The 14,661-nt window shown below is 41.9% G+C and overlaps 3 protein-coding genes across 3 annotated transcripts; 2 read left to right on the forward strand and 1 right to left on the reverse strand.

The window, feature by feature from the left end:
* The first annotated feature begins 263 nt into the window (after nt 1-263).
* LOC100113619 lies at nt 264-5,353 on the forward strand. Its single transcript, XM_001604021.4, has 2 exons — nt 264-505; nt 4,336-5,353. The coding sequence occupies exons 1-2, from the start codon at nt 379-381 to the stop codon at nt 4,683-4,685; spliced, it is 477 nt and encodes a 158-aa protein (XP_001604071.1). The 5' UTR covers nt 264-378; the 3' UTR covers nt 4,686-5,353.
* Nucleotides 5,354-7,659: 2,306 nt separating this feature from the next.
* Nucleotides 7,660-9,883, forward strand: LOC100119979 (myotrophin). The gene is made up of 3 exons (XM_001603617.6): nt 7,660-8,003; nt 8,510-8,620; nt 8,692-9,883. Exons 1-3 carry the CDS (start codon nt 7,926-7,928, stop codon nt 8,866-8,868), a joined length of 366 nt encoding a protein of 121 aa, XP_001603667.1. The 5' UTR covers nt 7,660-7,925; the 3' UTR covers nt 8,869-9,883.
* A 7-nt stretch (nt 9,884-9,890) lies between these two features.
* On the reverse strand, nt 9,891-14,661 carry LOC100120014 (histone-lysine N-methyltransferase SETDB1). Its single transcript, XM_001603648.6, has 13 exons — nt 14,508-14,661; nt 14,171-14,421; nt 13,968-14,088; nt 13,746-13,889; nt 13,302-13,669; nt 13,004-13,233; nt 12,522-12,930; nt 12,174-12,440; nt 11,756-12,100; nt 11,366-11,673; nt 10,829-11,287; nt 10,367-10,634; nt 9,891-10,250 (listed from the first exon to the last, which is right to left on the reverse strand). Exons 2-13 carry the CDS (start codon nt 14,408-14,410, stop codon nt 10,044-10,046), a joined length of 3,366 nt encoding a protein of 1,121 aa, XP_001603698.1. The 5' UTR covers nt 14,411-14,421; nt 14,508-14,661; the 3' UTR covers nt 9,891-10,043.

A 14,661-nucleotide genomic window follows, 5' to 3' on the forward strand; every position in this document is an offset into this window, starting at 1 on the left:
AACCTTACTACTGATCCATATATATATAGAGTATCGACCATAAAATGAGCAACATCGTTGAGAATTTTCAAAAAGTTGACGAAATCATTCTCTCTAAAATCACTCAACAATCCATACACACATCGCGCAGCAGTAAGAAAAAACCGCTCGCCACATCGCGGAGAAGCACTGCAAAGAGAGAGAGAGAGAGAGAGAGAGAGAGAGAGACGCGCGTGTGGGGAGGAGAGCAGCAGCCTCGTAGCGGCTATAAAAGCCGGGCCCGTAACTCGGGCCCAGACAGTCCTGAAATTAGCGGTGTTTCCGACGCACACGCGGACAGACCCTCTTGATTCTTCTCCCTGTAGACAGTACGTGAAAGTACTTACATAAAGAATAACGATGTTGAAGTTCAGCCTGGCTTTAGTCGCGATCGTCGCCGTCGTCGCCGTACACGCGGCCGAGGAGAAGAAGGACGAGGACAGGCCCAAGACTTACCGAAGGCTCATCCCCGCTGATGTGCTCAGGGGTAAGATTTCAGTTTTAGCGGTTTATATTTTTTTCGCCAATTTTTCAAGTGATACTTTTTAAAACCCAACCCATCATCGAAAAAGCAAACACCTCCGCGCGGTCTGTTGCTGAATTAAAAACGCGAGACAAATAGAATCGATCGGTAGAACGGGATGTAGAAATCGAAAGCCGCGTGTAATTCCGCGTTCTTTCCGCAAAAAAGCCGCTGTCGATCGCTTTCGCCGGCAAGACACACACGCACACACACACACATCACGAGGAAGACAAAGAGCCGGAAGATTTTCGCGACACGAGTATACACTAATGCATCGTATGTATGTATAACGCTTTGTATATTGTTTAGCGCTTTCCATTCCCGAGAATATTCTGTTCGACGGCTCGGTTTTCTTCGGCCCCGTAGGAAAGTTGGACAGGAAAGTCGAGGAATTGGGACGTCGGAGATTTTCGATGATTCGTACTATCGGCCGTTCGAAAGCCTCGGTTTTGTTCGCTTGCCGATTTTTTCTGGTCTGCTTCGAGCTATTGATAGACGAATCAATCATAAAATCGCTGAGTCTGTGCACATTATCGCATAATTCTGGGCGGGGAGTGCCGCAGTCGTCGAGTTTGATGAACCTCGACGAGTTGCGCGATGATTTTGCATAAATCTTCGTCAGTATTGAATATACGTGATATCGGTAATGATTCGATCGTGCAAATCGGACGAATGTTCCCTGGAAGCTTCCTCATTATCATAAAGATCGAAGATCGGTATCAACACCATAAACCGATATGCGCAGACTTTGAACGATAAATTTGCAACATCGAAGCAGCAAACGACTATAACACACCAGTCCGGTTGACCAATAGCTTTAACCGAAAAAAAAAAAAAAGATCGAACGTCGCAATACCGGTCAATTAGCGGGGTCTCACCCGCGCAACTCCTTCTGTCAATAACCAGCGACGAAACGCCTAGCTCCAAGTCAATGATTCAGAGTTCTCACCTTGGACCACTATTATGCAAGCGTGTAATTGCGGTACGGGCAGGGAGAGATCGCGATCGCAGCGGAGGATGTTTTTTTTGCCGTTATGCTCTTGTTTTTCTGCCTGCGATGCACGTCCATCCCGTTTGATTCAATTACGCGATAATATACACAGTGTGAGAATAGCAGCACGAGAAGAGGGAAATTTGATTTCAGCGCTGCAGTTTCTATGTCATATCAGTGAAATCGAAAACTTTCGAGCCAATTTGTTATACAGCTGCTAATGGATACGTGTATAGGATAATCCTATCGTACTAACTGTAATTGAATTTATATATACACGAGAGAAACTTCGCTTGTAAAGTTAATCTCCTTTTCACTTTTACAACGCAGCCTCCGACGACGATTCAGCCGATGAAAATGAACCGATTCCATTAATTAAGACCAATGTTCATCTCACGCGCGCTGAAACCGATCCAGCTCGAAATCGGAATTTCTAATGAACATTATCATCGCGCGCACTGCCGCGATCAACTATATATTCTCGTTATACCGTTAGATCACACGCTTTGAATCGTTATTACAACTCGACTCATTCGCATCGGTGCATTAACGGAGTGAGAGCCTACACATTATCTCGTAACAGAATAAAAAATAAAGTTCCGCAGTTTTTATGCACTTTATACCACGGGATTATCCATATAAAAGCTACTCCGTAAATCAAGTCGTTATCTTGGATAAGAAAAGGCACACGTCGCCGATTTCGAAGGTCGATTCTCGGCAGCAACAAAGAGACAACCCCGCCGAGCATTAGTCCCAAAAAAAAAAAAAAAGAGAATCAGGCCACTCCTGCCAATGTCACTCTTGGACTTCACGGCTGCTTAGCATTGAGCTCGGAGCGCTTTCTCGCGTCGCGAATCGTAAAAAAAGGCGTTATGGGCTTGTATCGAAAATACACGTATAGCTATTGGAACGAGACCTGCACTCGAGGTGTATTATACACATCCTTGTCATTCTTGGCGTCTCCTCGGCACGTACCGATCGCCCTGGCCTACTTGTAATGAGCTGAGAGAGGAGGGAGTGTGTTTATGTATATACCGATCTAGATCGCTGGATTCGTGGAATTTGCGCGAAATAGGCGCGATGTGGACGATCGATTTTCATACAAGAATAGACTTGGTAATAAATTAAAATCGAATGACACACGCGGATTATTCATACTGCCGATCGCGAGGGAGTGAAACCGTAGCAACCTCGCGTATACAAGCGACACGTTTGCATTGAAGTCTCCAAGGATGAGAGTTTCTCCTCGATGTTATCGTTCTTTCAACGTGACTAAATATCTGTGCTTCCGCTGCGCGTGAATTTCTTTTCAATTTTCAAGCGTAAACATCGATTCGGGACAATTAAAATCAAGTCGAGACACAAAAAAAAAAAAAAAACATACCGATCGATAACCCGATCTCCCTTTTTTAACGGTACGCATCGCTCGTGTCCGTTTACGGCTATTTTTTTCGATCGATCGAAATCGGCATGCGACACGACGGATGATCGGTGATTAATGAAATCGCGAGGCGAGCGTGACACGCGTTGAATTTTAAATCGACGCTGAGGTGGAATGAACTGCCGATGTGTATATACTTATAAGCTGTATCAGGTCGTCGTTGATGTAACGATTATACACCGACGACATATGAAATTAACGATATTATTTCATAACGATCACGATGCCTTATTGCATTGCGTATAAGCGAAGGTAATGCTTTTGAAACGTCGCCGTCGTGTCGCTTCTTTGCAATTAGCCGATTCGGACAATTAGCTTACGGATACAAGGTGCTGCATGCGTCTACGATAACGATTTTTTTCTCTCGTTTTGAAAAACCATCCGCTGCAGATCGGCTTGCACAAGCGTGTAGCGGAGGCTCGACTCGTGACAGTGAAAGTGTCGATTGCCTTGACTCGTCTCGCGCTGCAGACCCTGTTTCGATCTCGATTTACGCTTTTTATTTAACGCTCGTTATACAATGCACACTGGACTTTCGACCCGTTTTCTATTTTTTTATCTTCTGAATTTAAATGATTAATTTATCACAAGTCACGCGAACTTCTATAGACATGTATCTAATGTGCCCTCGGATATTCATTCACCGCCTCCAGAAACCGTCCACGCGAAAATTTCTCTCGTGACACTGAATAACGAGCGGAATCCAAACACGCTCGCGTTAATAGAGAGCAAATCACGTCGCGTGTCAGTGTACCCTCTCGAATATACGCACATGCCGCAGACTATATTGACGATCGTTCCACTGGATCTCCGCCGACGGAGAGAGACAATGGAACAATTGAATTGTACACGCTCGACGCGCTTTATCTGAATAATGGTCTCGCCGAGTTTGATGGTCAGGTAAAAGTATGACGGATACCTTAATGCGTTCGAAGAGTTTCTCGATTTTTTTTTTATGTTATACACGCTTAGATGTTGGACGCGGTTAATGACTGTGTATAATTATGTGCTTCGTTGACAGGCTGCGTGCGTTGCGCGACAAAAGAGGCTAGTGTTCGTTTAACTTCTTTTTTCTTTCTCTCGGATGACGAAATTGAAAAAAAAAATAGGATGTAAGGGGATTGTTCTTTCTTTCCAGTCTAGTTGCGCTCGACTGTGAGATGATTGTTGTGTACGCTTTTCACTTTTGAAATTACACGCTGTCTTCCGGATATTCGTTTGTTTACTCAATAGTTAAACATTATAATTACCGTTAAGGGGTCCCTACACTGTTTTATCGACAAAACATGGTTCGTCGATAAAACAGTAGTTTCAAGCCCATTTCACTAAAAACAAAACTAACGTCCGACTTTACCATTCCAGACTTCCCCGGCATGTGCTTCGCCTCGACCAAGTGCGCGACGATCGAGCCCAAGCAGTCCTGGGACCTGGCCCCCTTCTGCGGTCGTTCGACCTGTGTCCCAGCCGACGACAACAGCGGCCGTCTCTTCGAGCTCGTCGAGGACTGCGGACCCCTGCCCAAGGCCAACCCCAAGTGCAAGCTCAGCGAAAAGACCAACAAGACCGCCCCCTTCCCCGACTGCTGCCCAGTCTTCGAGTGCGAGGACGGCGCCAAGCTCGAGTACCCCGAGATCCCAACCCTCCCCCCACCAACCGCTGAGGAAGCCGAGGCTATCGCCAAGGCCGCCGCTGCCGGCAAACCCGCCGCTTAAGATCGCTGATCTCGGCTTTGGCCTGTCTTTCCTCTCGATTACGTATTACGCAACTGTGATCCTTTATCGAGTGGTAACGCCCCGACGGCAAGTCTGAGAAAAGACGATGGGATGGGAATAAGTCGGGAGGGAAGACGGGATGGAAGGGAAAAATGAATACGCATACTTAATCCCGGCCTCGTGAGAGAGGGCCGCGGAACGAAGCATATACACTTTCTTACAAGCTATGTGCGAAAAAAAAAAGAAGTAAAAAATAAAACCTCGGTCGCTCGTGCGCGAGCGACGACCTTTTTTTTTTATTATTATTATTTTTATTACTTATTATTGTTTTACTATACGTGTATTACTATACCCGCGAGTATAAATGATCATATTCAGCTGTGAACATCACTGTTTTGGACACGACGAAAATGCGAAGCTATAATAAATGTTTGTATACCGAAATAAGTACACGATGCACACACACACGCACACTTTGTAATGTTTTATACAAATGAATCGTTGATAAATTGTGTCCGATACGAAGCGCTTATTCTGTGTATGACGAAAGAAATTTTTGTTAGAATTTCTACGCATTATTGTACACCTATTATACAAAAGGAAAACCACGTGTGATTGTAATTTTAATGTGATTGAATTAAAAGTACGTATTTAATTTCATTAAAAAATTTTGTTGTTCTTATCGCGTACGCACCTACTTCTCGCCAATATCCCATCATCCATTTTCATTAAAACAAAGTCTCGTGACGGGGGAATATTTTGTTCTCAACTTGTTTGTGCAACCAAAATGATTCGCGTAAGGATAATAAGTAGAAAAGTTCATATGTGGCGCCTTTTTATTCTGGCGCAGCAAAGGATTCACATTTCTTCCGGTCCGATGTAAAAGAACTTGGTCTTTTTATACTCGCATTCCAAAATGAAATATTTTACAGTATGTTTGCGAATAAGTCAATTTATTCATTATCTTGCATCATTTCTCTTTTTAAATTGCTCAACTTTACTGTCAGTAAAATCGGTCAACGATTTTGGTATACCAAACGTGCAAATATTGCAATCGTAACAAAATCATACAAAGTTAATTAAGATTAGAAAATTGATTATACGTATCAAGGAGAAATTATCATCAAGCAATCGAACATGTGGTCCAAATCAATTTCCAACCAAAGATCACCTATACTCTTTCACTCGACTTCAAAAGGTTTCCAAAACGTTTCACGCGATAAGCTCTTGAGAAATCATTCACTATATACATCCGTCACTGTCTTCAAGCATATAGAGCGGATCCATGGACGCTTATACATCCAAGTGAAATCGCCTTCGATCAAGTGTAAAAGGAATATTCCATCGGGCGAGATTTTTCTTCTCAAACACACTCACAGACCGTCTTATGCTAATTTCATGACCTGTATATACCTCTACATGTGCCACATTGTGCATATGCATTTCGCTTTCTTTCGCGATTGCAGCTGTAGGCCGCGATACATGCAAAACTGGTATTGGAGAGCTGCGCTGTAAAATTCATTTTTACTATTTCGAATTTGCAAAGCTGCTTTTACAATCTCTGGAAAGCTGCGATGTCGCGTGTGGGTTGCATAAAAGGAGCTGTCGTTTTATTGTTGTAATTCGACTCGAATTGTAAATTTTCACAAGCTCAATTCAAAGCGCGTTGCGTAAACCGATTTCCACTTTCAGATCTGTTGAAAAATAATACGTTTCGTTGATTCGCGTGATAATAGTGTATCTCGTTATTTTTACAGTCCGTTATAGTAGTATAGCTGAAAAGAAGTCTCTCGAACCGCTTGATCACTTGCGCCACGCCTCGATCGAAAAAAAGCCGCAGACACATAATATACCGGCTGTATAAACGATGCAGTCAACCACGCCGATCAGGCCGATCCTTTATTTGGTGGCGCCAAGGTGATTTGATTCTCGCACTCGTTTTCCTTAATTCCAATCAGCCCCTTCTCTGCAACCCGGAACGCCTAATTCGTTTACAGCTTTTTCCGATACGCTATACGCGCCTCCCATATATATATATAACAATGTTTATTCGCCGATTTCTTACCGATTGCGAAATAGAGATTCGCACGATAACATGCACTTTTATAATAAGGACAGCACGTTTCCTTTATTTTCCTTTTTATATTCTCTCTGGTGTTCGACAGGAGCATTTTTTTTTCAAATAATAACACATAAGATTATCGCGAGGTGAGTCACGTTTAATTTGCTTCGTAGCCTTGTTACCGATAGAACTGACACTTTTTTTCAGTTCCCATGAGAGGCAGATGCGTCCATTGTGATGATGCCTCTGAAGCACGTAATAATATGAGTTTATTTCTGCGAAACGCTTACGCGAAATTGGATGTGCTAAAGGTGTACGCTTATTGTGCAGGGAGATGCCTCCCACGCGAAGACAATATCGGCTGTGAATTTGTATGGGACGAGTAATTAGCACGTTATTCGTTGCGGACTAGTGGGTATATACTATTGAACTATATCGAGAATGAGAGGAGTATCAAAAATTATACGATGACGTTTGTTGCAAATTAAAGATTTAATTCAATCAAAATAGAAGGATATTTTTGGGCTGAGATCGTTTACTACACTTAAACATAATTCTTTCACGCACTGCAATAAAAATCGCATTCGAATTTCCCGCCCTTCCGACACCGGTTTGTTTTTAACATGCGTCACGACACGCATAGCAGCCTCGCCCCGGCCATATATATCTGTTAAAAACTCTTTTCCCATTATTCTCCCAATTAAAATCCTTTGTCTCGCTTAATTCCAATTAGTCACATTCACGAATACCGCTCCCAATCAACGCCGCAATAACGAAAAGCAATCAAGCCGTCTCTCATGGATTCTTCCTCCTATAATACATCGATCTACTCACCCACTCGAATCATCACCGCGGACTTACGCACACACACACACACACCGCAGCTTTACTTATCCTTTCTTCCTCATTTTGCACTTCTTCTCAACGTCTAGCGCATCCCCTACTTCCATTTTCAGTCCTAATATCCGATTCAGTAGACGCACTGCACACGAGATATAGCTGTACAGTTGTAGTAGAGGGGGGAAACCCGACGATTAGTCCAAGAGTGAGACGGAGACAGTCGCAGTGCCGCCGTCGCCGTGTCCGCACTCCGCGTCGTGAAAAAAAATTCGCACAGTATACTTACGTGTATTGTCAGAGGCTCGTCGTCGGCTTATATACCGAGAACCGCTGCAAGGATGAGCGAACATCAGAAGCTCGTCTGGTCGATCAAGAACGGCGACCTGGACCAGGTTCGCGACCACCTCGAGAACAAGGTGAGTCCTTCTACTGTATGTACGATATTCGAATTGACGTTTTGCGCGAACGTTACGCTGTGTGCCTCCCCCTGTTTTATAACCTCTTTATGCGAAGGATTATTTTGTTTTTTCTTTGTTCTTCGTGGTTTATCGTTTGTTTATCGTGACTGATTTTGCTTCCTGAGTATGAGTCATTCGAGCTGATTGCTTTGTGACTATTTGGGTGATTGGCTCGGCTTAGGCATTATGTGATGAGTATGAGAGAGAGGGGTCCTGGATTAATTTCCCATGATTCCCTGTTATGGGGTTTGCATTGTTTTGGTTTTTGTTGCTGTGGTGCACCTTTCTCTCTGCAAGACTGGTTATCATTTGTTTTTGCACTTTTTGGAGAAGTTTATCAATTTTTTTTTGCGCGCTGTGATAAGAGAAGACTGTTTGCGAGAGAATGCTAAACTAACGCTAACACGGATGTTGAGTGCTGGAGTTTAAGGCAGAAATCATGACGTATTGCATACATTTTCCAGAATTTGGATGTCAATCAAATGATTGACGGCAGGATGCCACTGCACTACGCAGCGGATTATGGCCAGTGCGAGGTGGTTAGGTACCTTCTGGACAAGGGAGCGGATATTAATGTAAGTTGTTCTGAAATCAAGAAAAGCATCTTGTTTGAGTGATTTTTATATTACTCTGAAACTTTTATCAGGCGACCGATAAGCACGGAATAACAACATTACTGGCAGCTATCTGGGAGGGACACACCAGCTGTGTAAAGCTATTACTGGAAAAGGGAGCAAAACCAAATGGCTTGACTCCAGATGGCAAAAGCTACTTAGATGCTGCCGAGAAGGACGAAATCAAGGAGCTGCTAAAGCTTCACTAGCACTAAACCAAACGACGCAAAGAGATATATTGATTTTGTTATTTAAGAACTTTCATGTTCCTTATAGGATATTTGCAGCTGCTTCGTTATTAATTTTCTGCGTGTATGAGTAGAGCCACTTGACTTATGTACATTTACATAACGACTAGTGCGCTGATTGTAGTTTTGTAAGAAAAAATATTGAGAAAATCAAGAGAAACTAGAATTTCAATTGAGTATACGATCAAAAGAAGGTTTTCATATTATATAGCAGTGAGATAAAAAGATCTTTTTAGACATTTTTAAATATTAGCATTATAATTTTTTAAAGATTTTGTAACCTGCAATATCTCTTATCATGTGTCAAGATTTATTTACTGGTCTCTTATTTGTCAGAATTCCAAAGGTTTCTGAGAAATATCGAGTGCTCATAAGCACCATACAAATAACATGTGATTCAAATAACATATAATACTTGTACTTTCCATGTCTTAATAAGCATTGCTTTTACTCTTCCATATACATTATTATTATTATTATTATTATTACTATTACTATTGTAGACTGCTCCAAATTTCTACAAACGTTTTTTAAATGTTTCTTTTGTAATCCATATATGTTATATGTTGTGAACTTATATATTTTTATGTGTACACATCAGTGAAAGGTTGCACCTATGTCGGTGATTGCGATGTTGTCCGCACATTTTGTCGACATTAGGATAAGAAATCAAAATGAACGAGTCAGCTTGCAAGTATGCATTTAATTGATATGCGAACGGCACGGAACAAAAAGCAAAAAAACGAGCAAGAAAAATGTACGACTTATTGCAATATGTCATCTACTATACCAACTCTCGAGAAAAAGTCCCCTTTACTTTTTACTATATATTATTTAAATTATAGTAATAATAAATTATTTAACTTAAAAAAGAATGACAGACAGTTGTAAAATAACAGAGTATACAAATTATATGATAACGTATTTGTTAGAAGCATGAATAAAGGATTATTTGCTAATTTTTGTAAAATCGAAACTTCTTGTTTTAATTGTAAACACCATCGTTCTCCACTTATCGTTTTATTTTGAAAAAAATATTTACAGTCGAACAAGTTTTGGTCGGCGATTTAAAAAATAACTAAATTCAATCGCTTGATCGTATATATGCCTATTACATTTAAAAAATATTTCCAACATTACAACAAACGGCCTCTGCAGTTACTTGCTCCACATTTGCAAATGATCACCTTTCCGGGAATACTTCCAACGTCGTAGCTATAGTTCCAAGTTAATTCTTGTCCCGCTCTAATATAGCTCAATGCAAAGAATGCCACCCAGGGAAATCGAACGTCGTGAGTGTCCACAAATACGTTCTGGACGAATACATTCGGGTCACAGGAGTGCTGAAAGGAAAGTCGATTCGTATTTTTAAGCTCGATATGTATGTTAACGCGCGCTTCATTTTTGAATTATTAAACAGATTAAAACTGAACATTCGGTATAAATTGAAAATAATTACATTCAGATAGCGTCCGATATTTCCCGTCGTCTTGGCGTCCATAATGTACACCGCCTCATCTTCGCCGAAAAAGTCTCTGACGGATTTGAATTTCTCCCTTCCGATTTGCGTTGTATCAACCGTTAGATCGAACTTTTGTGGCTGGCGTATTGCCTCCTCGTCATCGCTGCCAGCCTTATCCTGTCCGTCTTTCGATACGCTGCCGTCCTCAGATCCTTTGTCAGAGCCCTGATTTTCACCTCCTTTGGTTCGCTTTCTTAGCCGACTCCTACAATAATTATTATAATTACAACGAGCTTTAGAGTTTGAAACAAGCTGTAATACTCATTACATTTTCTTGCAATAGTTATTATGACGTAAAGCGCATACAATACTGTATTGTTGTCCCGTGATTTAGCAACTCTCAAACGGTCGTTCCCCCAACAATAACTACCCAACTCAATAATTAAAAAAAAAGATTACCTTATAGACGACGTAGAATCCTCATCCTCTTCAATATTCAAATTTTTCTGCAGCTTCTTACTGACGTTATAATCGTCATCGGAATCATTCGATCCAGGTGTGGGCACATACGTCTTGTCTTCCAATTTCTTGTCGGATTTCTCCTTCTCGTTGTTCTCATCCTCTGGTGGTTCTATTTCGGGCTCGAGGACGTCACTTTCGTAGCCCTCTTTGATGCCCTCGACGACCTCGACGTAGTCGAGTTCTGCCAAGTACTCGTCTCCGTAGTTTTTACCACCTTCGTTGGCACCTTGTTCGGTGAGAAGACGACCTGCATAGATGCAGATAAACGAGCCTAGGGGAATATCGTTCAGGCACCTGATACCCCAGCCTCGAGGGGCTGTTTTGAAGACTTGAAGTTTGAGATTCAAGGGGTGTTGTACAACTCGGTTCAGACATGTCTTTACCGAACACTTGCACCTATATTAATATTTAAATTATTGTTATTTAAAAGATGCATTAAAAAATTTTGATCAATGATAAATCAAAGAAACCCACCTGGAATTGCACTCGTAGATTCCAGTGGTCACAGCCTCAGGCAATCTCTTGTACACGTATCCGACAGCGGCATTTGGAACTCGGCCACCGAGAGTCGCGCCTTGGATCGTCAACTGCCAACACTGACATTTGTTTTTGTCTTGGCAGTCATCTTCGCAATCACAGCTGCAAAGGAAATCTGGATCCAAGTTCATATAAACGTCCTCCGTCGGTTCGCGTTGCGTTGTATACTTTATGGTATCTGGATAAGCGTGATCTATTTCGTTCACGCAGGGTATCGGTACGTTCTCCACTCCGTAACTCAAGTCCTAAAATCGCAATAATTCACATGATTGCAATTTTTAATGTGACGGTCGAATAACGGTAGCATTTAAAAAGTCAGTATCCTACCTTGATATTAACAAAACACTTGTCGAGGACAAACTCTGCCAGACAATGGACCCAGAAGTCGAACTCGAAGAGGTCGACAGACATGGGACAGTTGGTCATACGAAGATAGCGATGCAGCTCCTCCATATTTCGAAGACGCACTCCACAGGGTGCCTGGTACAGGATGACTTTCTTGGCTTTTGGAAATTTGCAAAGCTGCCGGTTCCACCCGCAGAGCAGCGGGATAGATAGCGGCGAGTAGCCACGAAGATCATCTGGTGTAAAGGAGATACTTTCCACGCACTTGGGACCACATTTGTGAGGCACGAACTTCTTTGTCTGGATTTTGTTTTGGGTTTGGTAGTACTGCAAAAAATTGGCCGATTAATGTTAATGTCGCGTAATTTAGTGGAGTTATATTTAGAGGTACGAAACTTACGACGATACTGTGGGAAGACTTGGTCTCCATAGCAGTTGGCATGCCGTGATAGGAGGAAGTCGTCGACGTCGTCGGTATCGTCGACGATTCGGGCACAACGGGTCTCTTGACAGTACTTTTTTTGGCTACGGCTCTGCTTTGCGTTGGAGGAGCTATAGTTCCTGTCTGAGGAGTATCAGGTACTATGACTGACTGCTTGTCCTTGGATAGTATCGCATCTCTTTCGTCTGTGGCGGTCGACGTGTATTCGACGTATGGACCATTTTTCTAGAAATCAAAATATTCCTTAATTATATACTTTACCGTTACTAAAAAAAAATAAGTTGTATTCGGATGACAGAAGCTTACGTTCATCGCTGAAACACCACGGTGGCGACTCGGCGTATTGATAGACGAATGACAACCTTGCTGTCTCAAATTGGCTTTCATCAACTCCAGGTACAGCGGACCCAGCCTCGCTGAACCTCTGTAAATCCACTCTGTCCTGTTATCCGCATCGAAATGCATCTGGACTAAACTGGCGTCAACTTCCCTGACTCGCGCTATCCACCACTTTCCGTTCCACTCGGTCTTGACGACCTGACCACGTTGCAGCTTCACCATAGGTCTCTCTGGATAGGAATCCATGTATTTTTTGACAAAGTCACGAGACTCCATGGGTATGTCCTCCCACACGCGGGGTGAACTTTCACAGACTAGGAATATGTGCTTGTGCTTGACGTACTGCGCGTAACCGTCGTCGAAGAAAACGAGATATCTGCAAAGATGCAAGATCGGCAAATTGCACAGTTTTGAACTCGTCGAAAAGAGAAGTTTGAATTAAATTGTACCTATATTTGTTTGTGGATTTCGGAGGCTCAGCGATTACACCACTGTAGTAGTTGCTGGAATAGCTATCTTGGAAAATAGCAACCACTCGCGTGGTAACTGGAATGATTACTGGACTGGGGGTGCTGGAAGCCATTTGTTTGCCGGTCAGTGTTTTTACCTGACCAGCATACTTCTTTTGCAATAGTTTAACACGATATTGCATTGGATTTTTGGAAATGATACTTTGAACCTATTTGAACAGAAATGCACTGTGAGAGAAATCCTAAAGTATGTATTTTAATAATGGGCAAGGCTTACTTTTCCTTTGATCCATGGAAACAGAGGATGTTTCATTGTGAACACATAGTCATCTACTTCTGGAACTGGTTTAATCAAATGTCCTGAAGGTGGTAGGTCCATAGATTGAATTAAACGATTGTCTCTTTCCACTTCTTGCAAGATTTCTGGTTGATTGTCTTGTGGCTGTGTTTTGTTAACTGGTGGTCGAACTTGAGTGACTTTCTTTGTTGCTACTGCAGGATAGTTGATATGCCCTATAGAATCTTCTATTTTCAATTCTTCAAGCATTTGGATATTTGGCTTGAATTCATAATAGAGTGTGGAACGTATTTTATCCAATTTAAGCATGGTCTGATTGATGGTTGCATCCAATTCTTTGTGGCTTGCTGTATAAATATGAAAATGTAATCCTACTGTTGAAAAGGGGAAATGCATTATTTCATTTTGTGAAATGACTCTCACCGTCAACACCATCCCATTCAGCTTTCAGTGCTTTAGTAGCCTCTTCTACCTGATAATTTATGTCATACTTTTTCATCACATCTCCTAAGGAAATATCGACTTTTCTCTCAAATTCAGCCAAGACATCTTCTAATACATAGTTATCTAAAAGCATCAATAAGTAAGTTAGACAATAAAGATTCATAGATCACACGTGCGTTCGAATGATTCTAAAAAACCTACCCTGGTCGTTCTTTGTTTCATTATCAGACTCATCGCTGTCGGAAATCTCAACTTCCATTGTATGATCTGGAAATTCGCATTGGAGCAGTGGTTTGTGCTCCAACACAGCGGTAACGAGTATCTATAATTCAAACAATAGGCAAACATTAACATCTGCAAAAAAGTAGCAGAGACATTGTATACATATGAGATCGTTCAATTACATCCTGGTGATCCAAGGCATCGTCCAGACAAACTTGACAGATGAAACGTTTCTTCTTCTTCGTCATGTTAACAGAATAAAACGAACAGGCAAACGACGGCGCGGGTTTCATACTCTCGCCCGAGGTACATTTAAAATTGATACAATTGACATTGCCCGGTTTTCTCCTCTCCTTCACGTCTTTCACGTCTTTCACATCTTCGTCCGAGTCCAAGTCTATAACTTCTGCTTCTTTCGCCATTGCTTAAAATTCTGCAGACAAAATGATCGTTGTAAAAACAATTTTCGACATACTCGCTATGCTACGTTTGACGATTTATGTATGCAAATTTACTTACAGGTATTGTAATGTGACTAAACGAGTATTAAACTAAATCACTAAGGATGGTTTGATTACTATACAAATTACTATACACCGAACGTCTCGAGCTGACCAAAAACTCATTCTCGGCGTTTGTTGTTGTTGAAGTATTTTTCATTAGCAGTGCGAGT

This window comes from Nasonia vitripennis, chromosome 1 (assembly GCF_009193385.2).
Source record: "Nasonia vitripennis strain AsymCx chromosome 1, Nvit_psr_1.1, whole genome shotgun sequence".
In the NCBI taxonomy this organism is placed as follows: domain Eukaryota; kingdom Metazoa; phylum Arthropoda; class Insecta; order Hymenoptera; family Pteromalidae; genus Nasonia; species Nasonia vitripennis.